Source organism: Ambystoma mexicanum, chromosome 7p (genome assembly GCF_040938575.1).
Source record: "Ambystoma mexicanum isolate Mex_15411 chromosome 7p, UKY_AmexF1_1, whole genome shotgun sequence".
NCBI lineage: Eukaryota > Metazoa > Chordata > Amphibia > Caudata > Ambystomatidae > Ambystoma > Ambystoma mexicanum.
In genome coordinates this window covers 182453204-182481201 of record NC_090939.1, presented here as the reverse complement: position 1 = coordinate 182481201, position 27998 = coordinate 182453204, and the positions used below count along the sequence as shown (strand labels likewise).

Sequence of the window (27998 nt, the reverse complement as noted above, 5' to 3'; positions counted from 1 at the left end):
GGTTGGCCTGGGAACACAGTGGTGACTCAAATTTCACTCCTGATGGGGGTAGTTGCCAGGCAGAATTCAGTTCCTTAAGCCAGACTTTCAGCTACTGTCATGTTATTTGTTGCTTTTTAAATTAACTTGCAATTTTACACATGCAGCTAGAAGGCTGATTCTAAGTGCAAAACTATGACATTTAAACAATTTCAACCTATGTGACACTCAAAAGTAGGTCACTCAGTCAATTTGAACATTTAGATTTGTAGTGTCTTTCAGTCCAATGCAACTTAAACTGCTGCAATCCACAGCTCAGCCAGTCTTGTTATAAACCTTGTCTTATGATCTTCATTTCCCAGATTTTGTAGGCACACAAAACTCCATTCTGCCAAATGTCTGCTGGTGTTCAGTAAATATTTTGCACATATTGCAATGTTTGAAAATAGGCATTTTGACTTGCCTTCAGGGAAACAGAGTGGTTTTAAAACGCCGGCTTTTGGATAGTGGTGAGTACTGGTACTGCACCCATTTTTGGGATTTAAGAAATGAATTCCCCACAATTCTAGGTTGCATTTGGCAATCAGCATTTCCATTCCCAATGGTTTCAGACTACTGTGCGGGTAGTCCAATGGTGGTTTTAAAGCGCTTTGAAGCTAACCGGCGCTACTGTTTTTCCTTTGGCAACCCATTTCCCTCATGGCAACTCGGCCTTTCATTCTCGCACTGGTGGGTGGCAAGTGAGGCAACCATTTTAGTGTGCGCACAAACTGCGCAGCTTTCCTGGATTTCGGCGCACATGTGGGTTTTCCGCCATCTTGAATTTTCTAAGCCCACAGCACCAAATGTTGTGGCATGATAGCTTAAACGTGGGTCAGGACACCCAACAGCGCCATGTTAGGCGAGATCGCGTACAACGGGTGCTATTTTCAGCTCGTCATTTCGCTTCCCCGCTGCCCGGGAATTCCGCTGCGGCGAAAGTGTGGACAGCCACAGGAATCGCTGTAGGTGGTCAGGGCGGGTACAGGCACATCTAGAGACGCTTCTGGATGTTTTGGACGTTTAGAAAGTCAATATGGCAACGAATCGTGGACACATCGAGCGGAACTCCACAAGGATAGGTCTTCTTCACATGGCGGTTAGCCACGCCCCCATGGACGACAACTTATGCAAGTTGTGGCAGAGAAGTGAGATGTGGGAGCAGAGCCTGTCAATCTTTCCCTCCATGGAATTTCTTGAGTCTGCAATAGCATTCATGACATCTGCCAACGATGGGGCAACCAGAGGGGTCTCAGTATTGGGCACCCTGGCTTCCGTGGAGTCGTGCCCGGTGGCCGCCACTGTATATTGGTCCATCCTGTTTTGGGTGCTGGCCTTCTTAAGTTTCTCCTTGACCATAATGAATGCCGTGCAGGGTGGTAGTATTCTAAAAGCCGAAAGTCAATAATCTGACCAAGCAGACCCACAACACCGTGCCCCAGAACTATAATATGGCAGATACTGAGTGTGTGGGACTCAGGATAGACAAAAAGAAGGCGGCCCTCTGCCAGAGACGAGCACAACAGTATTTCAGTCTACATCCTACACTCGAGAGAGTGGGAATTGTTTATTTCCCAGTGCGGTCCTCACTGTTGTCCGCCACCTGTAGGTAAACCAAGAGAAGACACTCAACACTGCTGAGCCTAGATAAGCAGGCCGGGATACAAATGCCAAAAGGTAGCAGGGCCAGGAACAGGATGGTTAGTCATGTGGAACCGGGAGACCAAAGGTAAACCACAGGGGTGGAGACCGCCTGTTGGAGGAATGGTCTGGATAGACCCTTCACTGCCTCTTCCCCACATTGACTGTCGGTGTCTGGAGGCTGGGGGTGGGGGAGAAAAGGGCTCAGTAGTTCAATGCGCAGAGGGACGGCATTCACTGTCCAACCGCTGGTGAAGGGTCATGGGGGCACATGCCGGAAAGAGGGGGAGTGGAATCAGAACTCTGACGAGCCACAGGAGCAGCCCCCACAACGGGTATCAAGGACTTACCTGCTGTCTGCCGCCAAGCTCCCTTGGCACATGTGTAATTCGCAGTATGGCCCGCGGCTCCTGATCCCTGCGTGCCAATCCAGCAATGCAGCCTCCATCTCCGGCGGCACATCCTGCGCCATGCAAAGGTCCTTCCTTGCTCGCAGTGGCAACCACAAATAATCTTTGTGCCACCGGGGACTGCTACTTGCCTACCTGGACCTGGCTGATGGCCCCCAGGGTAGGCCACCCCCTCCAGCGCTGAGTCTGCTTCGGTTCTCTCAGTGTTCACCAGGGCACCACAGCCCCCGGACTATAGGGCCGCGGTAGCATACAGCAAGGAGTCTGGAAATCTGTCACTGGTTCAAGCCGAGTGCACAGCGGCAGGCTCTAGGATCCTCTCCCGACACAATCTGCTGGACAGGATGACAGGATATAGTAGCCCAGATAACAGGATATTGCAGGATCTTTGCAGGCCTTGGCAGAGATCGTCAACACACGTCTACATCGCGAGCTGGCTCAACAGCCTTTGGAATGTATTAAAGGCAAACCAGACCACACGATTAAAGTACTTAAGATTCACAAATATCCTGAAAACAAAGCTGCTCAAACTGGCCTTTGAACGAGAACTAGCAGCACATGTGGGTGACCTAATCTCTCTTCTCTTTTTCCTAGCTATGGTTTCCCCCTTTTTTTGTTTGTGCTTTTTATTCACTGTTTGCTCTGGTATCTCTCTCCCAGCAATCTGCAGCCGAGATGCCCAGGCTGTTTGGGTTGCATTAACTTCCCTTCCTGAACCAGTGGTATCTGTTCTCTTGTATACATGAATGCGTGCGTGCATATTTTAAAGTTTAAACTGGTCCCGTCATGCCCTAGTTCCCATTGCCATTCCCTTCTGCCCCTCACTCCAGATTCCAGACCTGCAGCTCCTGTTCGCTATTCCCTGTGCTGAAGAGCTCCGTCATTGCTCTCACTCCCCATTATGCGCTACTGAGTATGCTCCACCGTTTCTTTCACCTCTGCTTGAGTTTATCCTCACTGATTCTTTATTTCGGATGGTCTTCTCTGCTCATTTTCCTTCTCAAGCCAACACATCCAAGACACCAAGATACTACCCAATTTAAGCACCACTCTTGTTCTTGTGAAATGAAATGCAATATGTCTGTTCCTTACTGTTTTCATCATCACTCTTGTGATCTTTCTAAGTTTGCGTTTCCACTTGTGCCTATTCACTACAGAATAAATCCTGCTTACGTGTTAGTGAGACATACACTGGTAATGTTCATTATAGAAATGCAGGCAATTATATTCCCCTTCTATTGAAAAAGGAAATCCCCCTCTTAACCCTGCCCCTGGTGAGAGTGTTTCAGTAGTCCCTTATTCCCCTTCATCCTTACCTGGAGAATAACAGAGGGATGTGTCCCCGATCTCTGTACTATGAAAGAGTTTTTCACCCACCTGTAAATATCCGACAAACTCTGCATTGTAGGCAGACTCACTTAAGAAAGATTGTCCATCGATTTATAGGGTTCTGCTGATGGCATAACTACCCTGTTTTCATCTCTGCCCGTGGTAATCACGATAGATTGAACTTCGAATTTGGCTGCGTCACTTGCTGGTTTTGTCCAATTGGCATGAGGACACTTTCAGTAGCCATGCTTTGCAGTACCATGATCTAGATAAGAATCCTGGCACTGCACGTCTAAACCTGTTACACAGGAGAACCAAAAAGATGGGAGTAAAGCCACATACATTGACGGTCTAATCTAAAACCAAATGACTGACATGACTGACACGCCTCCACCTTAGAACCTTTGTTAGCGCCAACCCCCAAACTTAGCCCCTCCTCAGTCTATACTTTGTTTGAAATATGTATTTCTTTGAACCTTGAAGGGACTGAAAGGTGAAACGTCTGGAATGATGCAACATCTTCCATTACTGTAAATAGTACTGAGAAGCCACTGGGGCTCGCAACAGTGCTCCACAAATCCAACATTTAAAAAAAAGGTCTGTACTGGCCCCAGACTTACAAGACTGTTTAACACCTTCAAAACTCGGGGTAATATCACACCATCGATGAACGAGGCAAAACTAGTGCTCTTTCCAAAGCTAGATACTAGTCCCACCCTCCCAGGTTCATATAGACCGATTTCCCTGATAAACCTGGATGCAAACTCTTCACCAAAGTCTTAGCTAACAGGCTGACAGTACACTTATCCTCTCTGGTGGATGCAGACCAGTCGGGCTTCATCCCCACAAGGCAAACAGAGGACAACACCAGGAGAGTGTGCCACTTAATAGAAAAGGCCGAGCGCACGGGCATAGAGGCTATACTAGTAGCTTTAGACGCTGAAAAAGCATTCGACCGAGTTGAATGGTCACAGCTCTTTCGTACGATGGCGCACATGGGCTTTGGAAACTCCTACATGAGGATGATAAAGGCAAACTACAAAAGCTCCTCCTTAAGAATCGCAGTCAACAGCTTCTTGTCCAAAACTGTCGCGCAGACGAGAGGCATGAAGCAGGGGTGCCTATTATCCCCCCCTCTTCTGTACGTCTTGTTTGTAGAATCCCTCCTGGCGAGGATACAACAGCACCGAATTAAGGGAGTGCAGATGGGCGGGCTGGAACACAAAACCATAGCGTTCGCCGACGACATGTTGGCTCCGACGGACCCCATCAGATCCCTGCCTAGACTTATAAGCGAGCTGGAGGCATTCAGAGCCATCTCGGGGCTCAAAATAAACAAAAGCAAATCAGAAGTACTGAACTTGTTGGCCGACCCTGCGACTATATTAAGTCTAGCCCAGGAGCAAGGAGTGAAGGTGGCACGGGATAGTATAACCTATCTCGGAATCAGTCACCTCCAGGATCCAGCAACTGTACATGGCAAATTATCCAGGATTGCTCACTCGCCTCCAAAAACTGTTGACAAGATGGACACCACTATCTACCTCGTGGTGGGGGCGCATCTCGGCAGTGAAGATGACGATTCTCCCTAAAGTCCTGCATTACTTCCAGGCCCTCCCAATTAGGCTCCCCAGGTCATTCTTTCGCTCTCTAAACAAGATGACATCCGCATGTGTGTGGCAGCACAGGAGACCTAGGGTGGCAATGGCTACCTTGACAGCAGCAGTGAAGGAGGGAGGCCAGGCTTTCCCACACTTTAAGAGGTACTACGAAGCGGCGCAATTGCGAGTCATCAAAGAGGGGGTGGCAGATTCCCCACAGACCACATGGGCAAAACAGGACATAGCGGGGGCCGGGGGCCCGCTCTCGAACCTCCTGTGGCCCCACAAAAGGCACAGACACGCGAATACTGGTCTGAGCAAGATACAGAGCTCCTTTCAATGCGTGAGATTCGGCAGTAAAGAGGGGGAACTTGACAACACATCCATCCCCATTTACGCCGCTCTTCCACAATCCTGACTTTCCACCAGGAATGGACACGAAGGCCTTCACGCCTTGGAAACAGGATTGGCAATCTGTACAAAGACAGGTCACTTAGGTCGATTGAAGACTGTGCTCAAGATCTGGGAGTGGCGAAAGCGGAAAGGTACCGATATATTTAATTGAGTCTCTGGGTACCCACCCCGACCAATGAAGAAGCGGGAACGAGAGACCTCAAGAAATTTGAGACCTATATGATAACAGATCCAGGCACGTGCAAATTGATATCCAATCTGTACGCCCACCTGAACTCGCAAGGGGAAGAGGTTGGATGGCTATACATGAAGGAGTGAAGGGACGCTGGGGACGGAAATTCTGCGATCCCACTGGGAAGAGGTATAGCGAAACATCCCTGAACTGACAAGATCTATCAATGGCATCTAACACCAAAAAGACTGAAAGAAATGTATCCTGAAATGGATGGTTTATGCTGCCGTGGATGTCAGGAGGGAGACTGGAGACACATCTGGAGAACTTGTCCGAACATTGCATGCTTCTGGAACGAGGTTCAGGCCCAAGCTGGGAAAATGGTTCAAGGGTCGGAAAACCTTTGGGATGGAGTTTGGCTGGCGGGAATATGGGACCCCACACAAAAAACGCACACCAGGCGCCAGCGGAAGGTGATCATGGTACTGGTGTTACCTGCCTGGCTGGTGATAGCCCAAGGTTGGAAGCAACCGTCACCCCCTACACAACTCCAATAGCTCAGAAAGGTATGGCACTTTCTAACAATGGCATGGATGACATGTAAACTGCAGGGAGCCACCGAGCACTTTCACCTGGACTGGGGCCCGGTTCTCCAATACCTGCAGAGTGACTATATGCTTCAATGGTGCCCCCATAACATTTGTATCCTTAACATGTTCTAAAAGTGTAGCTCTGTATCGATTTCAAATGACTGGTAGCCATGTTCTAGTCGTCTTGAGTTCTAGGGAATAAGGGGGAGGGGTGTGGGGGGAGGCAGAGAGGGACGGGTGTTACCGATGGTGATACAAGTTTTACCATAAAACCAATAAAAAGATTTTTTTTTAAAAGTCTACCTTGTATTTACACGCGCCAGTGACCAAGGTTTTTTTTTTATCCGTCACCTTCCATATAATGGCACTAGTGGTTACACATGACATCGATCATTTTCCAAGTCTTGTAATCAATTGAGTCATTATGTCTGCAACCAACCTTGTAGGTGCCGCCGCTGGTGGTCTAGCATCACATCTTTCCTGTAGAACATTTTGCTGCATATCTCACAGGAAAACTTTTTGTCACCATGTTTTTTCTTATGTTTTGAGAGATTGCTGTTTGTCGAGAAGAATCGGTAGCACATCTCGCACTGGAACGTTTTGTCATCTATTGATAGAAGATACAATGAAAGGCAAAACTTAAATATTATTTTATAATTATTTCTGTACTCAAGATAATAAAACCTCTGCAAGCACTTTTAAACAGTCATAGCCAAGCATTTTTTAGCAGCTGTCATTGTGGAGGAGGAGGAACAGAACACCCAACCGCTTATCACTTGGGCTTCAAACAAACATATTCTTAGTCATAAAAGGGACCAGTATGTGGAGAAAAATGGGATTCTGCAAAAACGAGGAACAGCCTCTTCTCAGACTTCTCTTGGGTTCTATTTCTATGACACAAATAGATCACATTCTATATGGTTTGCAGGGTGATTTCCATTGGGTTCCTGACTCTCCAAGTGGTATAATGGAAAAAGCAGTCAAGCCAACACTCCGGAAGTAGTGAACTGATTTAAATGTACACTTTTGTTTATCAACCAATAAAGTAATGGCCTCATACTATATCTGCTGTGATGAACCTCAGGATGTCTTTCCCGCTTCCATAGGGGGAGCCTCTTCCTATGAGGTGAGGGCACTACTTTGTTGTCCCCCTGGCGGTGGGACTTAGCGGATGGATCTCATTGGAGGGGAAGACCCCTGTGGGGCCAGCAATGACTATTGTGGGAGAATTCAGTATTCATCCAATCCCTACACCTTTCTTTCACCCCCACTCTCTCCAACCCTATCCTTCTATCCCATATACTTCTGTAACATACAGGAAGTAGGAAGGACGGAGACGAGGAAGAATAGGTGTAACAATCATGAAGATTCAAAACAGTAAAGAACTGAGGCACAGATCTGCAGGGATCATTCTGAGGTCTAGCTTTCAACTGCAGACCTTGATGGGAACGGACATTTAAACTGACCAAGGACATAACCGAATGTCAGATGCTCCGGAGAGGAACTGCTAGAGGAAAAGATGCTTGCCGACAGGGACGGCAAGTGCAGACCAAGGCGCAGCGACGCTGAAGGGGCGGTCTCCACCGAATCCGCTGAAAAGCCACAAGACTGGTAGCGCAGCATGACAGGAACATGTGGTCTGGCGAGAATGGAGACGCAGAAGTGGGTCTGAGGCCACAGAGCACCTGCAGCAAGCCCAGAAGAGTCCCAGAACGCCAGCGAAGCAAAGGAGGATACAGGGAAGTCTGCAACCGACCGGAGGTATATGGGTGGCTGAGCCTATGGTTGGGGGTTTCCAGAGGGTGCAGGAAACCCAGAGAAGCATAGTGGATAAAAAAGGGGGAGGGAAAAGACAACCCCTACTAAGAGAGACTTTACCAAGATGCATTAACAAGGGGAATAGGACCATTGCGAGAAAAGGAAATATCTTCCTCGTGGCAGTACTTAGAGGGAAGGTGACCCAGGGCTGTCACAAAAGAGAAACCATTAAGACAACTGTGAGAAAATACCTATGAAGACAGTACATGGCAGGGGAGTAAACCAAGTCTGTATGTAAAACCAAAAAAACAAAGAACCAGGGTCTTGGACCCACCACGGCTTGGAAGAGCATCCAAGCCACTCGTCTTCGTCATAGTGCCTGGTAGGAGGAACCCAGGTCTGCCAACCAGGGTCAGGGACGCACCACGTCTTTGAAGAGCACTCAAACAACTCTTTTTTTGTCGCAGTATCTGGCAAAAGGAAACCAGCCATGCCAAACAGGGTTTGGAGAAGCATCCAAACTCCTCTTCTTTGTGACAGTGCTTGGTGGAAAAGAAGCACGTCTGCCAAGCAGTGCTGGGGATCCAAAAGACAGAAAAGAAGCCTGAGAAGGACCAATTGGAGAACTGAGACATCTCCCCACCAACTGGTGAACTTTGTTATAAGCTGAACGAGGGCGAGGAAGGAAGACATCCCCAGCAGTTGCTGAACTGTACCAGAAGCCTGAAGAAGGCTGGGGAAAGGAGATATTCCCCCAACACTTGAGGAACTGATTAACTCGCAACTTTCTTTTTGGCCAGGGAAAGGGAGTCAATCCTCTGGGTACGAAGACCTGAGGGACAGAGCTATGATTCAGACATTGGACTTTTTGCTTTGGACATCTTGACTAGGTCATTTACTATTTTGGTTGAAACCTTTTAGAGTTGGGGCAAGATAGGGTTTTATTTTCATTTTCTCACATAAATAAAAGTGTATGCCAATCACCATAACCACTCTGTGTTAAGAGTCTTACCTCTGCACCCTTACATGGTAAACATATTCTCAATCAAAGTTGTCTATAGGAATTAACAACAAAATATAAAAGCTAAGCACACCGTAAATTAACTTTTCAGAATTAATTTACACTACCATGGAATGTTCATACAATTCAAATAAGTACAACTGCACTTTTTCAGAAGGCACACTGGCCTTAGAAGACAATGCATTACTTACTGTAAAAGCATTTCTGATGGTTGTATCTGCTTAGATTCACATGCTGTGCATAGGTCCGACATCCAGTGGTCACCGCGGAGTATTGCATTTTGTTTTTCGTAGTCGAAAAGGGGACGTCGACAAGGCGTGTCTGTAACACTATCCCTATAGTGACGTGCGTTGTACCCACAATCCCTCACGCGTCGAGGTCCCTCTGTTTGTATTTTTTCTGCCCTGAGGGAGCCTTCTATACGTGAGTGAGTACAGAAAAGAGAGAGAGATGTAGAAAGGTGTCTGTTCCTTCCATCCGAGCGGGGAGGAAGGGTGGGCGCATGTGAATCTAAGCAGATACAACCATCAGAAATGCTTTTACGGTAAGTAATGCATTGTCTTCTGATGTTTGTTAATCTGCTTAGAATCACATGCTGTGCATAGACTAGCGAGCAGTACCCGGAGTTGGCGGTGGGTTATGAGAAGGAACAGTAGAGAAAATATGTCTTAATACTGCCTGTCCCACCTGGGAGTCAGATCTAGAGTGTGCATCTAGACAGTAGTGTTTTGTAAAGGTGTGCACAGAACTCCAGGTAGCCGCTTTGCAGATGGACTCAAGGGGAACATTTGCAATGAAGGCTATGGAAGCCCCAGTGCCTCGAGTGGAATGTGCTCTTGGCTTGAAGGGTAGTTCTCTCTTAGCAAGAGTGTAACGGAGTGATGCATTGAACAATCCATCTAGATATAGTGGACTTTGAAACTGCATCTCCTTCTCTTCCTGCTGCCACCGAGACAAAGAACTGATGAGTCTCTCAGTGGTCTGGTTCTTTCCATGTAGAACATGACAGCTCAGCGTACATCTAGTGTATGCAGACTTTTTTCTCCCAAGCTGGAAGGGTTTTGAAAGAACGTTGGTAGTTCTATTGACTGGTTTACATGGAATTTCGAGATGAATTTTGGTGCAAACCTTGGGTGTGTGCATAGAACTACCTTATCCTTGTGAACTGTTACGAAGGGGTCTAGGACAGAAAGAGCCTGTAGTTCACTTACACTCCTAATGGAGGTGATAGCTATTAGGAAAGCAGTCTTAAGAGTGAGGCCTTTAAGAGTTGCCTTGTGCATGGGTTCAAAAGGAGGGCCCATGAGTCTAGAAAATACCACATTTAAGTCCCATCCGGGAGCTGGGTTAGCTATCGGAGGGTGTATTCTCTTTACCCCTTCCATGAAGGCCTTGATAACTGGTATCTTCCACCACGACACTTTAAATTGGGAAGTGGTGTATGCAGAAAGTGCCGCTAGGTGGACTTTAATGGAATTGAACACTAGACCTGAATCCAGTAAATGGGTCAAGTACAGAACAATGTTAGTGGGAGAGCAGTCAACCGGGTTGATGCTCTTACCTCTACACCAGATGACAAATCTTTTCCACTTGCTAGAATAGCAGTGGCGAGTATTAGGTTTTCTGGCTTCCCTGAGGATGTCCATACATCTCTGCGGGAGTTGTAGATGTCCAAATTCTATGATCTCAGGAGCCAGGCTGCTAAATTCATGGTCTGAGGGCATGGATGCATTGTCTTGCCCTTGTCCTGTGACAGCATGTTGTACGGGCAGGGAAGTTTCACTGGGGGAGATAGGGACATCTCCATCAAGTGAGCGAACCATAGCTGCCGGGCCCTCATTGGGGCCACTAGTATCATGGTAACCTGCTTCTGGTGTATCTTGTGCACCACCTTGTTGAGAAGGGGAGTCGGGGGAAAGGCGTAAACAAATTTCCCTGACCATTGAATCGACAGACCGTTCCCTTTGGACTGGTTCTGGGGGTACCTGGAGGCGTAACTTTGGCATTGTTAGTTCTCCAGAGTTGCGAACAGGTCTATTTCCGGGAATCCCCATTGCGTGAAGACGTCTAAGACGATGTCTTCGTGCAATTGCCATTCGTACTCTTCGGGCAGGGGGAAGTCTCTGCTGAGTTCGTCTGCTAGCAGATTGAGTTCCCCGGGTACGTGTTGTGACAGTAGGAACATGTTGTGTTTGAGAGCCCACTTCCAAATATTCTGGGACAGCTTGGACAGTCCTGGAGAGTGGGTGCCCCCCTGCTTGTTGATATAGTACATGGCTGTGGTGCTGTCTTCCCTTGTAGGTGTTCCTGGAAGGCTTTTAGTGCTTTGAACACCGCCAGTAGCTCCAGTAGGTTTATGTGCTTGGATGCTACGTTCGGGGTCCACACTCCCGTGAGCAGTCTGATGGGATAGGTGAGCCCCCCATCCTGTGAGGGATGCGTCCGTGGTTAGAGTGGCCTCCACCGCGGGTGTGGCAAAGGGTTTCCCTATTATCAGGTTTTCCTTTGTCCACCACCCTAGCGAGAGAACCAAGGCTTGCAAGACCACCACTAGATCGTCCCATTGTCCGCTGGCCTGACACCACTGGCTGTTGAGCCACTCTTGCATTGGGCGCAGGCGCGCGTGAGGTACCAAATAAATACACAACGCCATCATTCCTAGCAATCGCACCGCTTTGCGCACCGTCACCTCTCGACCTGCCACATATTGGGGGATCTGAAACAGCATGTTTTGGACCCTCTGGTTGGAGGGGGAAGACAAGGCCATCCTTTGTTCGAATTAGAGCCCCTAGAAATTGTTTGACTTGGCTGGGGTCCAAGCTGGACTTCTTCTCGTTGATGGAGAAGCCCAGTTGGAACAAAAGGTCTACAGTCTTTTGGGTGTTTGAGAAGCATGTCTCGTAAGAATCCCCTGTTATGAGCCATTCGTCGAGGTAAGGGTATACTGGGATGGATAACCTGCGCAGGTGGGCCGCTGCCACTGCCAGTACTTTCGTGAATACCCTTGGTGCAGATGCTATACCGAAGGGTAGCACTCTGAACTGGTAGTGTTTGCCCTCTATCATGAACCTGAGGTATTTTCTGTGTGCTGGCAACATTAAAATATGAAAGTATGCATCTTTCATGTCCAGTGTTGTCATGTAATCTCCCTGTGATAGCAGTGGGATCACTTCCTGTAAGGTCACCATACGAAACTTTTGGGGTTTGACAAACTTGTTCGCTGGGTGCAGATCTAATACAGGGCGCATGGTTAGATCCTTTTTGGGTACAAGGAAGTACACTGAATAAATACCTTCCATTACCTGAGATAGAGGCACGACCTCTATGGCTCCTTTTTCCAGTAGTTGGTCCACTTCTTGGAGAAGGATGGCGAGGTGTTCTGGTGTCATGCGGCGTCCCCTCGGGGGTCTGTATGTTGGGGAACTGTTGAACTCTATACAGTAGCCGTGGTCTACGGTGGAAAGTACCCAGCGGTCTGATGTTATTCCCTGCCATGCTGGAAGAAAGGATGTTAACCGTCCCCCGACCGGCGTTGCATGGGAGGGGACGCGAATCTTCGCGTCACTTGGTGGTGTTGTTGGCTTGGGAGCCTCTGGGGGTGGAACCCCGGCCTCTTCCCTTGCCACAACTTTGACCCCTCTGATTGTACTGGCCGCTATTACTTTGGTAGTTGCTGGCGTTGTCCACGAAAAAAGCGCTTATTACCAAATCCCCGCCTGTTAGGGGGTTTTGAAATTTGGTCTAAGGTCTTTATTGTATCAAATTCTTTCTTCGCGTTCTCCAGCGCGTCATCCACTGCTCTCCCAAAGAGGTTGGACTCCTCTGTGGGTTTATTAATAAGGGACGCTTGTGTTTCCGCCTTAAATCCGGAATTGCGAAGCCAGAAGTGACGCTTCAGTAAAATTCCTTGTACCAAAGTGCGGCCAGCCGTCTCTGCTGCATCAAGGGTATTCTTGACGATGCTTTGATTGACCATAGAGCCCTCGTTAACTGTAGTCAGTAAACGAGTCCTTAGGGGTTCGGGAGCTTCTTCGATGTCCTGTCTGAGCTTAGCCCATTGAGCATCGGCGTAGCTTGCCAATAGGGTATTATGATTGGCGATTCTGGTAGAGAATGCTGCAGAGGTGGTGATTCTCTTGGCTAGGGCATACAGCTTCTTCCCCTCTTTGTCTGGGGGTGCCTCGCTAGTAGATAGAGGCACTCCTGCCCTTTTCCTGGTGTTGGTCACAACCAGGGAGTCCGGGATTGAGTGACCCTTAATATATAATGGGTCTGATTGAGAGGGGGAGAACAGTTTCTCAATCCTTGGATTGACCCCTCTCACCAATGCCGGAGTGGAAAGAGAAGGTGTAATGCGTCTCTTAACTGAGGCGAGGATGGGTATAACCTGGCTAGTGGGGGGGTTTTCTTTGATAATCCTCTCCACAAAATCAGTGTCTGGGGTGACCTCCCCAGTTTCGATCTCGAAATATGCTGCTGCCTTCTTCAGCAGTGCATTGAAGGTTGGTTGATCATCGACAGGCGAAGGGTTTGTAGTGATACACGAAATTGCAACCTTGCCAATCAGGGCTTTAGATGACAGCATTAGCCGCTGAAAGCCAATAGTGTATTCAAAGTATGTGCTAAAAATGCTGACAGTAGTCTGTTGTAGCACTTCCATTATGCAGTAGTGAGCTACAAGGAATATGCAGGCCTAGTATGAAATAGGTCACATTAAGCATTGTTGATAGACAGGCAGGGAGGACCCCTAGCTCTGTACCTAATAGGTATTTTTGGAGTGTTTGGAACATTATGGCACCTATATAGCGCTTAGATAGCCAGTCTTAAGCGCTATAAACACTAAGCTATGAGTGCATGCCTTTTAGAGCTTGCAGATGGGGTTAATACATCCCTGCTTCCCTTAGAATATTCAGCCTCACTAACGGCAGCCCTGGCTCCAAGCTAATCTTGCTTTTCTCTGGGAAGGCACTGATGAGGACATTCCAGTGCTCGCGGAGAGGGCTCCAAGGGAGGGGGTAGGAGCGAGCAGGGAGCATCTCAGAGAGAGCTGGGTTTTTTCCATGAACCAGCCCATATTTTTGCACAGGGAAAGTTCTGGAACTATGCGTCATGGTGACTGACATCACGAGACTATAAAATATCCATGCACACATGACTCGAGGGGAGATCGTCCTGTGGACTTGATTCGTGTACAGTCAGGTGCCCGGAATTGGCTCTCACGGTGTCCTCCAGCATTGTTTTTCTATGAAAAACCATGGTCTCCCAGTGCTGATTAAAGGGACGTAAGACTGTGTTTCTCTATGTTTCTCTATATTTCTCTATATTTCTCTATGTTTATCTAAGTTCCATGTTTCACTATATTTTGCATTGCTCTAAGTGTTATGCTTTGTAATATTCTGTAACTTGAATCCCAAATGTATATGAAATTCACTGCTTAGAATAAATATGCTAAAACTTTGAGGGTGTCATTTGTCACTAGCATGAGATCACTGCTCAGCACAATAGAACCTGTATTTTGGGCTGAATTGGGTATTTTTGCTCTCAAAGGGCTGGCCCCGAGGAAGATTTTGCCCATATCAAGACAGGGTTCCTGACTGGTGTAGTTTCAGTAGACCTGATGACTATACTGCTACTGCCTGTGTCAGTCGACCTAGCCGGTGACTGCCAGGGATTTGGGTCGCCCTCGCCTGTGTCTTCCTGGAATCCTTCCTCACATAGGTTAGTTTCCTCGTGAAAACCTTCCTCTTCTTGTTGGTCCTCAACATAGGTGAACTCATCTTCCTCTTGGAAGAAGGTGTCTTCCTCAGTGGGATTGTAAGAGTCTATGTCCTCCTGTATGGGGTTATAAAACTTCTGGTATTTAGCCCTTGGACTCTCCAGGGGTGCCTCCCTTGGTCTCTTGGGTGCCCTGTCTTCTGGGATGGACATGAACCTATCTAGTTTGTCCATACAGGTCTGGAACCTTTCAAAGGTTTACTGAGGTCTGCCAGGACTGTCTGGGAAAGAAAAGGGGGTTTCTTCCTCCTGTAATAGTCTGGTTCTGTCCCATAACGTCGAAGAAAGAGAGCCTTCGCCTTCTGAGTATCCTTCTTGCTGGCTAGGGCCTTCTGTCGGCGTCGGGAACTGGCCTGATCTGTTTTCCGGCGCTTTCGGCGTATCTTTGGCGTATCTTTGGCCTTGTACGCGGTTTTCGGCGTTGCACTCGCCGTACGTCTTTGGCCGTCCTTAGATGCTATGCGCGCGAGGCTTTCGGCGATCATACTCTCCTCCGAGGGATCGCTCGCCGCCGCGCTATGAACCGTCCTTGGTCGTCGAGTCCTTGTTGGCAACGTGAGCGCTCTTGCGATGCACGTCGCCAGAAATTTTGGTGTTAGCGCCCTTATCTTTAGAGTGCCCAGTCGCCTGTCGCGGGAGCGGTGGCGGGGAGGGCTGACGACCCTTACGGTCGGCGGAAGACGTCAGTGGGCCCGGCGTCCCCTTTGGCACTATGGCTACCTTCGTCTTCGACGAATGTGTGCCTGGGGGTATGTGCTTTGGTGTTTTTTTGTGTGCGTCCTTGTCGCCGGGGTGTTCATCCCCATAAGCTGGGCGTGAGCCGGGCTTGTCGGGGCCGGGGACGGACGAGGAGGAGCGTGAACGCTCCTTTGAGAGGTCTACAGCCTCCGTTACGGGGGCCGTGTGGTCACTGTCCTCGTCACACTCGGCGGCGGCAGCGGGCAAGGAGTGAGGCCTAGACATGGCGTAGGCCGCCCACCTTTTGACCCTGCAGTCTTTTAGAGTTTTGGGCTTTAGTAATTTACAGGCCGCACAGCCGTCCTCTTGGTGATCGAGGGGTAAGCAACGGTTGCACCGTTTGTGCTTATCCTTCCAGGTATATTTACCCTTGCAAAGCGGGCAAAACCTAAATGGCGTCCTCTCCAGAGCTGAGGGTAATAAGTGTGACTACAACCTTGAAAGAGAGGGAGGGGAAAGAGAAAGGCATTCTTAAAGAAAAGAAAGAAAGACCACAAAACCCCACTCTCCCTACTGTGTATGGCCGGCGAGGCCAGGCCACGTGTTCGGGAGCGCCGAAGGATCTCCTCCGCTCGTCCTTCCGTCGAAGATCTTGCTCGGCGGATTAATGGCTCTTTGTCGAGGGAGGGATCTACGTTATTGATATTAATAACAAACGACCAAAGGTCGAAGAAACTATTTGGCAATGTCTCTCGAGGAGCTCCGCATAAAGGCGACCAGTAGCTGGGCGGAAAAAAACAATCTGAGGGACCTCGACACGTGAGGGATTGTGGGTACAACGCACGTCACTATAGGGATAGTGTTACAGACACGCCTTGTCGACGTCCCTTTTTCGACTACGAAAAACAAAATGCAATACTCCGCAGTGACCACTGGATGTCGGACCTATGCACAGCATGTGATTCTAAGCAGATTAACAAACATCAGAAACATAATTACTAAGCGGATCCCTAAGTTCCAATGTTGATTATACAAAAACAATTGACCAAGGTTTTCCCACAGTGGTAAGTAAAGGGTCTGCACCCAGAACTATGAAAGCATTTAAGCCTAAAGAAGACACTAAGTGTGAAAGAAGTCACCAAAGGCGGCCCACTCTCGAGTATCACTCACCAAACCCTAGGACAAGAGTTGCAGAGGTAAATGGTTAGGTCACCAACAGGAAAGGGCACAATTGGGTTCTGGATGGGCTAGTTCATCATGGGGAGCCCCCACTGACACTGACTAAACTCCCTCAGGTGGGTCACGGGAACCTCAACACCCTCCCTCCCCAATTATTTTACCCACCTCCTCGAACACACCCACCCAGATTTTCAGGAGCTCTCTATAAAACCATGCTAGACACAGGAAATTTGCATTGTATTCCTGACATCTACAACAAGAGTGCCTTGTGTCCGGGTAAGTATTTTGAGTGCATCAATTTAAATTGAGCATTAAAGAATACTTTTGTAGTCTATGAACTGTGAGGAACCAGGAATGAGACATGGTCACTGAGGACTCATGGTGATTGGTACAAATTTTTATTTAAAGAATAAAGGGGTTGTTATATGCCTCACTGTGGATAATCTAGGAGGTATTTCCCTACCTCAACCAAAACTAAGGGTCTGTCCTGTATCAAGATGTCCGAAGCAAGAATGTCCTTTGTCCAAAATCCCACCCTCTCATTCTAAAAGTAGATCCAACAAACGTTAAAACGGAACAATGTTCACAGTCCCAGGGAATGACTCCCTTCCCCAGGTTCCTCTTCACCGAAACAAAAGTTAAAAAAAAATAAAGTTCTTTATAACTCAAGAGGAGAACTCACTCCTCTTGGTGTTGCAATCCACGTCTGGGAAAATGACTCCCTTCCCCAGGTCTTTTCCACATTAAATGCCATTCCAAAAATCCCAAGGGCATGAGTCTTCCTTGGGATTCTTTTTTCAAGATACCACGATTTGGGTGTGGGTGTCAGACTCGCAGAATACCTGGTATACTCTCCTGCCAAGTTCTCCTTCACCTTCAATGCAACGCAAATTCCTAAGGGCATGAATCTTCCTGGGGATTCTCTTTTGCAGTTCATGCCACACATTTGATTTCACTTGGCTTTGCCTGGTATACTCTCATGCCAAGACTTGGTCACAGTTCCAAAATGTACATTCCTCCCTTTGGTTTGCTTTAAGAGAAATGGTCCTCTTCTCCTGGCTCCCTCTAAATCTGAAACAACCTGGTTCACTAGCCTGCCAGGCTTTCTCTCTTCTTATTCAACCTTTCCTTCAACCATATCTTTATATCTCTCTACATTCGGGCCAGTGTCTTTTAGTAACAAAGTTCCTACTTAGCTTCCCTTCACCTTCTAACAAGTGGGTCCTTGAACACTGTTCAACACTGTTCGCTCCTTCAATCTCGACGCGGCATTCAACCCTAGGCGCTGCAGTTCCCCACTCACTCTCTAATGGCTCACCGTGCGGCTCAGGTGCTCCTCGCGTCTGTCCTTCCTTCTCCCTAGCCATTAGCCGGCTCGGCAGGGGGCCAGCTAGCCGTTTGTCCTTTGCACCACCTTCTTCTGATTTCAGGTGCTTCGCCTGCCTGCTGGCATTCAACATATCGCTTCCGTTGGCTTGGTCACATGCTCAGACTCAGTGAGAGCCTTTGTGATGCTTTCCCCGGTTTGCCTGTTTCCGGAATTCTGACCAGTGTTAGAATAAAGTTGCGAGGTTCTCTCCCTCGCGACAGCCTCCCCGCTGTCTTTCCCTGCATCTCTGCCTTTGGTGTTCCGCTCTGAATCAGCATACGTTACATAGTGTCTCTCTCTCAGCTGTGTCCACTTTAAACTTCCCAGCACTGCTCAATAGTTTCCAAACATTAATCTGCTGCGTTGGCTTGCCATTTCTGTCTCTCTTCATTACTCTATCCCTCTTTCTCGTCTCACAAATGATGGGAATTAAAAGATACTGTCAGCAGACTTGGCAAATTGTTGAATGGGATTGCTACAATATGCCATCATGGCATGAGGAATGGAGGTAATATGGCAAAAAAGGGAAAGGGCATACCAAGTCTCATCTGATGATGCATGTCCTCCCCTTGAGGTTCACCTCCCCTCGTGTGATCCTCCCTTGCATAGCCACCCACAGGGTCAGATCAGATAGTGGCTGCCATTCCCATGCCACATGAGGAAAGTAGTCATGACATCAAATGCATCACAGAACATACATACACAGGACCATTCTTTGTCGGTTATCGTATGTGCCAGTGACCTCTCCCAGATCCTCTTGGACACTTTGGATTGACCCACATATCCCTTAATTAACACAGTATAATCAGAAGACTAAGCTGCCCATCTCCCCAGCCTTGTTTGTGTCATGCTATAATACTATCACAGCTGGTTGAGCGTGAAAAGACGGAAAGATTGCCCATAGCTCATTCTGCACCCTATAATATTAAACAAATCCAGTGCAGGGGGGTTTCACCTATCTGCTTCCACTTTTCAAGCAATAAGCATTGACCTTCTAGAAATATGTACCCTTAGTGGCTATGTTCAATTGTTTAGAAATACTTTGACTATTGCCTAAATTAATAATAGGCTTTGCTATTAATACCGCTAAGTTATTCTTCATGTCAGCTGCCTGGTTGTCTGAGCCAGACGAAGCTTCCAGTCGAAAGCCATAATTCTTCGCTTCAAAGACAGTACTTGCTCATCCACAGAACCACTTCCATCACAAAACAGACGACTTTCGGCCTAGCCGATGTCTACTGTCCGGCAAGGCACCAGGTAGCCTCTAGTCGGTAAAGGAAAGTAAGCCAAAGCCCAGCAATCTGAGGTTATCTTGTTCCTTCAGAAGAATGTCAAGCACCATTCTTGACTTCACAAAGATCACAGGTCTATCAGTTCTAAAATGTTATCTGAAGTAGATCTGATCCTTAGAGTTAATATTCGATAGAGGTGGAATCCCTCTTAAAAGTGCCAATATGTGCATGCGGTTCGAAACCAGAGGTCGAGTGCCAAGGATCACACTCTCAATCAATAACGAAAAATGGTTTGCTGTCGACCATTCTTCCTGACGTAGACTCTGAGTCTACAAGCTTAAAGTGTTTTGAAGCACTCAGCCCTCTTGGATACCGGTCCTCGGGACCCGCTTGCTGCAGGTTTTTGTTCGAAAAAAAATGTTTGAGGGTAATGATTCTGGAAAATAGGGCCCCAAAGTTCCCTCCAGCAAATTCCTTTGAGGAGCAATTTGTTCGAAAACCTGTACAAACCCCTGCTGAGAACCTGTGGTACTAGTTGAAAAAGCTGCAGGTTGGACTGGATTAGACTCCACCGCTCGAGTTACCGGTGGGGCACAACCTGCAAGGAGTTCTTTTGCTATCATAAAATAATGGAGTCCTTCCACCTCCCGAGTGGCCTCACTGCAGTGAGCTGCCACCCCTCCCATCGGTAAAGCTGATGTGTACAGCAGAAATTGGTGCCCCCGGCTTTGTCCCTCCCGCCTGCAGCAAGCTAAAGTCAGCATGAGTTAAATGCCCCTGTAGGCCTGGCCTAGAGGCAGATGCACGAGTAGGCTTGTGCACAGGAGTGGCCAATGTTGCCTTAACTACAGGCTGAGCCAGAAGGGAAGGCAGAAAATTATGCCTCACCTGCTTTTTTGATTGATTAGAGTAGCAGTTTTTAGTTTTCTTTCCCTGCAGACCTCCCTTGTGTCTACGCAGAGGGGGGCTACTACCGGCTCTACAGTCAAAGCTGAATTCAGAATTTCCTCAATTGAGTCATCATTCACCAAAATATAATCAACCGTGGGTGGGAGGCCCACCTTGTGTATAGATTGTGTGTCTGCTTGGTCCATTGGCACACCTGCTTTGCTTTAGCAGAAGCGGCCCCCCGCCAGGCAAGTGAGACTCAGCCAATGCATGTGTGTCAAGTTGTTCCAAATGTTCCATCTCCTTGGGGACAGATCATGTTTTTAGTCTATGTCTTTGTGTTACATTATTGACAGTGGAAGCCACATGATTGTCGCTCCGCTACTTCCAGATTGCATGGATCATGTCCTAGACCACTGGTGCCCTCGGCCTCTTTAGGTTTCCTTTGGTCTTTAGTGCGAGCAACACGACATTCTTTCACTGCCACATGCAAGTTTACATGGTCAAATTTAAAGAGAAGGGACTTGAGGAGGACGGTGTTCGATTTAGAGTTTCTCTGAAGGCCCTCATATAAGGAGACCAATATGCACAAGACTTGATTTATTTCAGTGAAGAGCCCCTTGTGGTCTTCCCTCGAGCCGTCCTCCATTCGTCTCATGACTGCAGAAAGACAACTTGGAGGTAATAATGTAGGCGTGGGGGCTGGAGAAGATGAAAAAAAAATCTGACGCTGAAAGCGGTTGTCCATTTTGTGTCAGTAAGTTTGACATCAGGATCTGGAGGCGTATCCATCTGTTTTAAATCAATAGAAGACATACACATGGGAGCCGGGAGTAACTGAGAATTTTGTAAAATTGCTGATTTGTCCACAGTACCCGCTTGCCCCTCAAATAATTACTGGGGCGCTGGACGTGAGGCTTCCTCCCCTGAAATGCCGCGGCTAATGCATTCTTCACATTCAGTAACTCTCAAGCCGGTAAAAAAAAAAAAGGCTGTAATAAGAGCATTTCTCAGTTTGGTAGACTGTGCGGCTCTCACTATTTGGAGGTCCAAGGATGTCAATTGACCCAAAATAGATCGTCCTTCCCCAGGAGAAGGGGAAGAGGAAGGTTCATAGCCACAAGTATTTCGTCATCAGAGAACAGTTTAGAGAAAGATGCCATCATTTTCCCTCTGCTTCTGAGGTCGTACATCTTCACTTCTGGCCCAGTCTCAAAATGACAATTTCCAAAACACCCAAAGCTCAGCAGCCCAAAGTTGCCCTTTAAGCCAAAACCAACCAATCATGCATCCAGAGAGCAAACAACAATACTCAGAAGTGAAATATCAAAAAGTCGTTCCGTCACAACAGCAAACGAGAGGGGGATTTAGAAGATTTCAAGCAGCGGTTTCCCTGAGGCACACTGGGATATCACTCAACGGCTGTTGATCTTGCTGATGTTAGTTCCCCAGCAAACAGTGCAGGGCTCAGTCACAATCCCAGTTCCAGACTCCCAGCACTCAAAACCCTCAAAAAATACAGCGTTGCACACCACGCATGCTCTGCACTGATGACATGCATTACTTACCGCAATAGCATTTCTGATGGTTGTATCTGCTTAGATTCACATGCTGTGCATATGGTCCGACATCCAGTGGTAACCGCAGAGAATTGCATCTTGTCTTTCGGGGACCGAAAGGGGACGTCGGCATAGGCGTGTCTGTAACACTATCCCTATCGTGACGTGCAGTGTACCCAAAATCCCTCACACGCTGAGATCCCTCCCATTTTATTTTTTCTGCCATGTGGGAGCCCAAGGCTATTGTGAGTGAGTACATGAAGATAGAAGTAGTAAGATGTCTATGTTCCTTCCACCCCGAGTGGGGAGGTTGGGAGGGCGCATGTGAATCTAAGCAGATACAACCATCAGAAATGCTATTACGGTAAGTAATGCATGTCTTCTGATGCTTGTTAATCTGGTGAGAATTGCATGCTGTGCATAGACTAGCTAGCAGTACCAGGAGTTGGAGGTGGGGTGTGAGAAGGAACAGTAGAGAAAAGATGTCTTAGTACTGCTTGTCCCACCTGAGAATCAGACCTAGAATGAGTGTCTAGGCAATAGTGTTTTGTAAAGGTGTGTCCAGAACTCCAGGTTGCCGCTTTGCAAATGGATTCAAGGGGAACATTTGCAATGAATGGTATGGATGCCCCAGTGCCTCGAGTAGAATGTGCTCTAGGCTTGAAGGGCAGTTCTCTCTTAGCAAGAGAGAAACCTAGTGTAATGAATTTGACAATCCACCTTGAGATAGAGGATTTAGAGACAGAATCCCCTTCTCTACCAGCTGCCACTGAAACGAAAAATTGGTTTGTTTTCCTCAGTGGTTTAGTTCTTTCCAGATGGAACATGACTGCCCTGCGCACATCTAGTGTGTGTAGGCTTCTTCCGGCCATGCTAGTGGGATTCTGGAAAAAAGTAGGTAGTTCAATCAATTGCTTCACATGGAACTTCCGAGATGAATTTAGGAGCAAATCTGGAGTAAGTACGCAGAACTACCTTATCCCTGTGGACTGTAACAAAGGGATCTAGAACAGAAAGAGCCTGTAGTTCGCTAACCCTTCTAATAGAAGTGATAGCCACTAGCAAGGCCGTTTTAGAAATCAGGTCTTTTAGACTTGCTTTATGCATTGTCTCAAAGGGAGCTCCCATGAGCATGGTCAAAACCACATTTCGGTCCCATAGAGGAGCTGGGTGAGAAATGGGAAGATAAATCCTCTTAACCCCTTCCATAAAGGCCTTAATCACCGGTATCTTCCACCACTACACCTTTTGTTGTGATGTGGTGTAGGCTGAGAGCGCAGCCAGATAAACCTTTAGGGAATTGAAGACCAACCCAGTGTCTAACAGATGTGGTGTGGGTGAGCAATCGATCGGATTGATGCCCTTGGAATTACACCACATGACAAAACGTTTCTATTTGCTGGCATAGCAATAACATGCGTTAGGTTTTCTAGCTTCCCTGAGTATGTCCATGCATCTCTGAGGGAGCTGTGGGTATCCAAACTCTATGACCTGAGGAGCCAGGATGCTAAATTGAGAGTTTGTGGGCATGGGTGTAGGGTCTCCCCCCCTGTCCTGAGACAACATGTTGTATGGGCAGGGTAGTTTTACTGGCAGGGAGAGGGACATTTCCATCAGATGAGCAAACCAGGGTTGGCGGGCCCACATGGGGGCCACCAGTATCATGGTAACTGGTTCCTGGTGCATCGTGTGCACTATCTTGTTGAGAAGGAGTGTCGGGGGGCGAAGCGTAAACAAATTTCCCTGACCATGTTATCAAGAGACCGTTCCTTTTGGAGCGGTTCTGGGGGTAACTGGAGGCATAGTCTAGGCATTGGGCATTCTCCTGATTTGCGAACAGGTCGTTCTCTGGGAAGCCCCAGTCTGCAAATACGTTGGACACTGTCTTCATGCAGACGCCATTCGTATTCTTCGGGCAGAGGAAAATCTCTGCTGAGCACATCTGCCAGAAGATCAAGTTCCCCTGGAGCATGTTGGGACAACAGAAACATCTTGTGTCTGATAGCCCATATCCAAATGCTTTGGGACAGCTTGGATAACCCTGGAGAGTGAGTGCCCCCCTGTTTGTTCAGGTAATAAATAGCTGTAGTGCTGTCTGTTAGAATCAGCACTGTCTTCCATTGTAGTTGCATCTGAAAGGCCTTGAATGCCTTGACCACCGCTAATAGCTCCAGTAAAGGTATATGGTTGGACGCTACTTGAGGGGCCACACTCCATGTGCTGTCTGCTGAAGCAGGTGAGCTCCCCACGCCGTGAGGTATGAGTGTCGTGAGAGTGGCTTCCACTGCAGGGGTGGTGAAGGTCTTCCCCTTCAAAAGGTTTTCTCTTGACCACCACTGCAGAGAGAGAACGAGGGCTGGCAAGACAACTACCAGATCTTCCCATTGTCCGCTGGCCTGACAACACTGGCTGTTGAGCCACTCTTGCATGGGACGCATGCGCAGCCGCACGTGGGGAACAAAGTATATGCACAACACCATCATTCCTAGCAAGCGCATGGCTTTGCGTACCATCGCCTCCCAACTGGCTACATATTGAGGGATCTGGAAAAACAGGTTCTGAACCCTCTCGCTGGAGGCGAAGACTAGGCCGTCTGGATTAGAGCTGCCAGAAATTGTTTTGTTTGACTGGGGACTAGACTGCATTTCTTCTTGTTGATAGAGAACCCCAGGCTGAAGAGAAGGTCTACAGTTTTTTGGGTGTTCAAAAAACATGTGTTGTACGAGTCCCCTGTTATGAGCGAGTCATCGAAGTAATGGTAAACCGGGACGGATAACCTGCGCAGGTGTGCTGCAGTTACTGCCAGGACCTTCGTAAACACCCTTGGCGCCGAGGCGATGCCGAAGGGGAGTACCTTGAATTGGTAATGCCTGTCCTCTATTGTGAAGCTTAGATATTTTCGGTGTGCTGGCAGCATTGAAATATGAAAGCATGCATCTTTCATGTCCAATGTTGCCATGTAGTCCGCCTGTTTCAACTGTGGTATCACCCCCTGTAACGCTACATGCAAAACTTTTAAGGTTTTATGAACTTGTTTGCTGGACGTAGGCCTAGAACAGGGGGGCATGGTGAGGTCCTTTTTGGGTACAAGGAAGTACACTGAATAAATACCCTTGTTTACCTGAAGAATAGGGACGGCTTCCATGGAGTCCTTTTGCAGCAGCGCTTCCATCTCTTGATTCAGGATCTCCAGATGGTCTGGTGAAAGGCGCCGTGAGCGTGGTGGTCAGAATTGTGGAGGTCTGGCGAATTCCATGCAGTACCCGTGGGTGACCGTCTTTATGACCCACTGGTCTGTAGTTATCCCCTCCCATGCCGTGAGGAAAGATGTTAAGCGCCCCCCCGACCGGGGTGACATGGGAGGGCACCAGGATCTGATGGTCATTTCTGACCAGAGGCTGCGGCTCCTCTAGGATTGGGGCCTCTACCTCTGGCTTTGCTGCGTCGCTGACCCCTTGGAGGGGAGTTGGCTTCCTTAAGTTTGTCCTGTATTAAAATTTCCTGTGCCATAGTTCTCACCTGCACGAGACTGCCCTCGATAGGACCCAGAGTTATTACCTCTCTGGGGGGGGAAGGTCTTTGCGTGATTTGTTGCAGAGATTTAAGAGTCTCATGCTCTTTCTTGGCTGTTTCTAAGGCCTCATCGACCGCCTTTCTGAAGAGGTAAGCTTCTTCAATCGGTTTATTGATGAGCGAGACCTGTGTTCCAGGCTTAAACCCTGAGGTGTGCAGCCAAGTGTGCCTTTTGAGTAGGGTCCCTTGGGCCAGAGACCTGCCTGCTGTTTCAGCCGTGTCCAGAGTGTTCTTTATCACATTCTGGTTCACCTGCCTTCCTTCGGCTACAATATAAAGAAGCTTGGACTTGACGGGTTCTAGGATCTCCTGGAGGGTGTCCGCTCATTTGGTCGAAAAAAAATCGAATGACCATTTGGTCGAAACAAAATGGTCGAATTTTTTAAAATGTATTTATATATTTTTTTTTGTTTTGTTTGGTTAAAAAAAAATAAATATATAAAAAGTGGGTTTGGGGGGGAATCCCCCCCCCCCCCCCAAAAAAAAGCAAAAAAAAAAAAAAATTCGACCATTTGGATTTCGACCATTTGGTGTCGACCAAATGGTCATTCGACCATTTGGTTATCGACCAAATGACTGGTAGCCCTCCTGAAGGTTGCACTAAGCATCAGCATAACTCGCCAGCAGCGTAGTATTATTTGCTATATGCGTGGTAAATGCGGTAGCCGAGGTTACTCGTTTGCCTAGGACATACATCCTATTGGATTCCCTATCCGGAGGTGCCTCCCCCGTGGTAAGGGGTACTCCTGCCCTTTTCCGGGTGGTAGTCACTACCAGAGAATCGGGGGTGGCGAGTCCTTTAATGTATTGTGGGTCCGAAGGAGCTGGCCGAAATAACTTCTCAACTCTTGGGTCCACTGCCCAGGTTTGAGCTGGTGACACCAGGGAGGGAGCCAATCTTCTCTTGATAGAGTTAAGGAGGGGAATGGCCTGGCTGGAGGGAGGTTTCTCCTTAAGAATATCCTCTACAAAGTCCTGCTCAGGCACTGCCTCTTAAGTAGAGATTTGAAAATGCTCAGCTGCCTTCTTTAACATGGTATTGAAGGCCATCTGGTCGTCTACAGGCGAGGCCTGGCGAGCCGTGGTGGATGGAGGGGAATCCAGGCACAATACTTCAGATGGGTCTGTTCCCTCCTTCTGGGTTTCTTCCCAATTGTCCGTGGCATCCGCCTGTTCCTCTTCGTAATTCTGTAGAAGGGAAGTTTCTTCCTCTTCATCATAAATGTCCCTATAAGTGTCCATCTGGACGATGTCTTCATGCTGGACGGGGACAGAAGACTGATCTTCTTGAAAATGTGAAGTAGATTGAAGGTTAGGCTCTCCATGAGACCTTTTCGGGGAAGGATGTTCAGACGGTCCATACACCCTTCAAATTTCTCCCTTGTCCATTTAGAGGACCCAGAAGGGCCTACGGGTGGAAAAACGTCATCGAAAATTGTCTCTGAGGGAGTTGGAAAGAGGCTCTTAACTGTCCTCATAATTATCGTGATAATCGGGGCGCCATGGCGTATCCAAAGATTTGTCAGCGGCCTGCCCCATGTTTTTCGGCAGAGCAGGAATAAGTCCAACCACCGAAGTAATTCTCTCGATGCGGTCTTCGATAATCGCCGAATCAGTATGAGATAGTGGTTCCGATGGTCTATCGGTAGGTGTGTTGCCTTCTGCGGCGTTAGAGGACCTAGCGGTCTGTTTTTCGACTTGAGGCCTAGTCGGGATTTTTGGGCCTACCGCAGCCTTCAGGACCGTCATAGCGTCAGATTTCTGCACTTCCGACGTGTAGACCTTTAGGGGTAGCGCCCTTATTTGTTTTTGAATGCCCAGTCGCAAGACGCTGCTGCGGATGCAGGGAAGGCTTTGGATCTGTATGATCCGAGGAATACGCTGAATGTTTCGACGGCCCTGCTGGCACTTTCTCCTTTTTCGACATGCCCGTCGAAATAGGTGTAGGGGTTGTGTGCTTAGTGAAATGTGCTTGTAAGCCCCTGTCGCTGGGTGTTGTCCCTGAAGCGAGACCAGGGTCAGTCCTTAAAGGGTCGGGGATGGGCATGGCGGACCTACAAGTGTCCGCCTTGAGGTCTATCACATCAGCAACGGACGTTTGGTCATCGGAGGTGCCCCCGTCACTCTCAGCGGGTGTGGCGGTGGGGCAAGGGGATTCCACCCGCAACATACCGTACGCAGCCCACCGCTTTACACAGCGCTCCTTAAGGGCCTTAGGCAGAAGGAGTTTACAGACTGCACACAGTTTTTCGTCGTGATCCAAGGGGAAACAGGCGTTGTACGTCCTGTGTTTGTCCTTCGGAGGATATCTGACCCTACACTTAGGCCAGAACCTAAATGAAGTCCTTTCCATAGCAAAAGGGGAAAAAAACAGACCTAAAGAGTAAAAAGGGGGAAAGAGGAAAGACACCAAAAATAGGGCCACCCTGACCCCACTCTCCCTACTTTAAAGGTCGGCCAGATGGCCCGACCATGTGGAGCTCTGGCCGCTGGATCTTAGGCGCCAAAATCCACCGCAGTAGACAAATCCCCCCACAGTATTCGTCGAAGTTGTTCTTGTGACCAAAGTGACTTAACGTGGAATAATCGACAAGTCGGTATAAGATAAACAATGTCTCTTAAGAGCTCTGCTATAGGGCGACCAGTTCTCTGGGTGGAAAAAAACAATCTGAGGGACCTCGGCGCGTGAGGGATTTTGGGTACACTACACGTCACGATAAGGATAGTGTTACAGACACATCTGTGCAGACATCCCCTTTCGGTCCCCGAAAGATGAGATGCAATACTTTGC

The 27998-nt window shown here is 48.1% G+C and overlaps 1 protein-coding gene across 5 annotated transcripts in view; it reads right to left on the bottom strand.

The window, feature by feature from the left end:
* PRDM15 (PR/SET domain 15) overlaps positions 1-27998 on the bottom strand; it is a 1394990-nt gene that overhangs the window by 901995 nt on the left and 464997 nt on the right. For all 5 annotated transcript variants that reach the window (XM_069636031.1, XM_069636033.1, XM_069636034.1 and 2 more), the window contains one exon: positions 6615-6782. In XM_069636031.1, the coding sequence (XP_069492132.1) occupies positions 6615-6782 (168 nt within the window). The remainder of the gene's footprint in view (positions 1-6614; positions 6783-27998) is intronic.